The 2,968-nt window shown below is 39.8% G+C and overlaps 1 protein-coding gene across 1 annotated transcript; it reads left to right on the forward strand.

Annotated features, from left to right (window-relative positions):
* The first annotated feature begins 1,079 nt into the window (after positions 1 to 1,079).
* LOC121173286 (secreted RxLR effector protein 161-like) lies at positions 1,080 to 1,694 on the forward strand. The gene has a single exon (XM_041007949.1). The coding sequence runs from the start codon at positions 1,080 to 1,082 to the stop codon at positions 1,692 to 1,694; it is 615 nt and encodes a 204-aa protein (XP_040863883.1).
* The last annotated feature ends 1,274 nt before the right edge of the window (positions 1,695 to 2,968 follow it).

Consider the following 2,968-nt stretch of genomic DNA (forward strand, 5'->3'; position numbering starts at 1 on the left):
ACCAGTTAAGGAGAAAACTGGACAAGAAGGCTGAGCAGATGATTATGTTGGGCTATCACAACACTGGTGGGTACAGGCTTTATGATTGCAACTCAAAGAAAGTGGTGATCAGCAGTGATGTAACCTTTGATGAAAGTAGAAGCCTGAATTGGGAAAACATTGCTACAGAAACTAATCCAAGGCAGCAGGACCTCAAGATTGAAGTGAATAAGTCTGCTTCAGAATCAGCTGATAACTATGAAGATGCAGACCATGAGACACTGGTTCAGGTCAATCAAAATCAAGAAGGGGCAGCAGACAGTAGGGCCAAAAGAACCAGGGTCCCTCCTTCAAGGCTTCAGCACTTTGAAGTATACACAGATGATAGGGTGACTGATGAAGGTGAATTCCTACCCTGTGAAGAAGTGCATGTTGCGTTGTTTGCTGATGTCGAGCCCCTTTCCTTTACTCAAGCTGTCAAAGAGAGGAAATGGGTAGAAGCAATGAAAGAAGAGCTGCAGTCAATTGAAAAAAATGGGACTTGGGAGTTAGTCAAGCTTCCAAAGGGAAAGAAGGCCATAGATGTTAAGTGGGTATACAAAATCAAGCATAAACCAAATGGGGAGGTAGCCAAGTACAAAGCTAGACTGGTGCCAAAAGGATTTCTGCAGAGAGAGGGGATTAACTACAATGAGGTATTTTCTCCTGTGGCAAGATTGGAGACAGTGAGGATGATTGTAGTTGCTGCCAATAACAGGGGTTGGCCTATGTACCAGATGGATGTCAAGTTAGCTTTCTTGAATGGATACCTAGAAGAAGAAGTATACACATTACACCCCCAGGCTTTGAAAAAGAAGAGCATGAAGATGAAGTGTATTTGCTCAGAAAAGCCCTATATGGTTTAAAGCAATCACCAAGGGCCTGGAATATGAGGATTGATGGAGTCTTAGCCAAACAAAAATTTAGCAAATGCAAGAGTGAACATGGTGTGTATGTAAGAGCCAATTGCTCAACAAATTTACTGTTGGTCTGTCTATATAGATGACCTACTTGTGATTGGCAGCAGTGAAGAGGAGATTTAGGGTTTCAAACAATTCATGATGGCTGAGTTTGAGATGACTGATTTAGAGAAATTATCACATTTTCTTGTATTAGAGTTTAACCAAGTCCAGAAAAGAATGCTCATGCACCAAAGCAAATATGCACAGGAAATTCTCAAGAGATTTGGTATGATGAATTGCAATTATGCTTCTACACCAGTTGAACCTAGGCTTAAGCTGGAAAAGGATCCTGAAGAGGAACTGTATGATGCAACTGAGTTCAGGAAATTGATTGGATCCCTGAGATACTTATGCAATAGCAGACCTGATATCTGCTTTGCAGTAAGCTTGATCAGCAGATTCATGAAAAAGCCTAGAGTGTCACACATGCAAGCAGCCAAAAGAGTGTTGAGGTTTGTTAAGGGGACAATTGACAGTGGTGTGTTGTTCCCTTTTGAAGTTGAATCAGGAAAATTAGATATGTTTGGTTACACAAATTCTAATTGGAAAAGAGATCCAAAACAGAAGAAAAGCACTGGAGGATATCTATTCATGTATTATGATGCACCAGTGGCTTGGAGCTCTAGGAAACAGGAAGTGGTAGCCTTATCCACTTGTGAAGCTGAGTATGTGGCAGCATCACTTGGTGCATGTCAAGTGATAACTGCTAAATAATTGTATTTTGATAGTAGAAAATTAGTCAAATATTGGCCATAAATTAATTATTTAGCAGTTATTTGTGATTAAAAGTTAAAAAATTAATTAAATTGAATTTTTGGGTGCAGATATAAAAATTGGAAGTGTAACAAGCAAAAAGAGCAGAAAAATTAAAGAAAAGAAGAAAATTTGAAGAAGGTCCAACCCAATACGCGCGCTCAGCGCACGTCACGGGCTAAGCGGGCTAGGAAGTACACGCGCTAAGCGCGGGGTGTCGCGCTAAGCGTGCCTACGAAGGCCCAAAGCCCACTTCAGCAGCTATAAATAGAGAGTCAGTCCAAGGGACAGAGCACACCACCACAGAACCCCCTCTCCTAGGGATTTCATTTACTCCCTTTCTTTCTTTCACCCCCTTCTCGTTGTAAAGCCCTCATGACTATGAGAGGCTAAACCCCCTAGCTAGGGCCTGACAGGCCTAAAAAGCCAATGATGTATGGAGCATTTCAAGAGTTATCAATAAAAAGAGGAATTCCCTCCAGGTTCTTTATTTATTTACCGTTCTTTCTTTTTACATCCTGTATCTCTGAACTTGCTTTCTGTTAGGGTTTAGTCCACTTGGGAGAGGGTAAAGCCTAATTAGGGGTAAGAAATGAATACTTGAATCTGTTTTAAGGGTTAGGCCACTCAGGATAAAATTATTGGGTTATCTTTTAGGAGGGTTTTTCTTCCAGTTTCTTTTATCTGCTTTTCTTTCTTGCTTATTCTGCATCTCGTACTTTGTTTTCTGTTAGTCTTTAGGTCACTCGGAGAGGGTAAAGCCTAATTAGGGATAAGGAATGAATGCGTGAATCGGTTTTAAGGGTTAGGCCACTCGGGAGAGGGTAACGCTTAATATTGGGTTAGCATGACTTAATGCCTCAATGCCCATGCTTTAGCAAACATCTATAATGTAATCTTAAGGCATCTTAGTTATTGAGTCTTTGCAAAGGGCATTTGGAAGATAGGTAATTAAGGTAAGCTTGTCATCATGAGGCATCAGGGACAAGTAGATGGATAGATGTGGGGCAGAATTAGTTCACTGGTATTGATAACAGACAAATCCAGAATCCATATATCTAGGTTAATTAGACTTGTCAGGTTTTAGCGATTTTAATATATAGATTTTATTCTCTATTTTTATTGTTGGTTTTTTTAGAAGTAGTTATTCCTTATCTTACTGTTGGGTATTAGGAGTAAGTATTTAGATTTAGTAGATTTAGATTTTATTTATTTGAATTTCGTAGAAGTAGTTA

The sequence above is a fragment of the Glycine max genome, chromosome 13 (genome assembly GCF_000004515.6).
Source record: "Glycine max cultivar Williams 82 chromosome 13, Glycine_max_v4.0, whole genome shotgun sequence".
Lineage (NCBI taxonomy): Eukaryota > Viridiplantae > Streptophyta > Magnoliopsida > Fabales > Fabaceae > Glycine > Glycine max.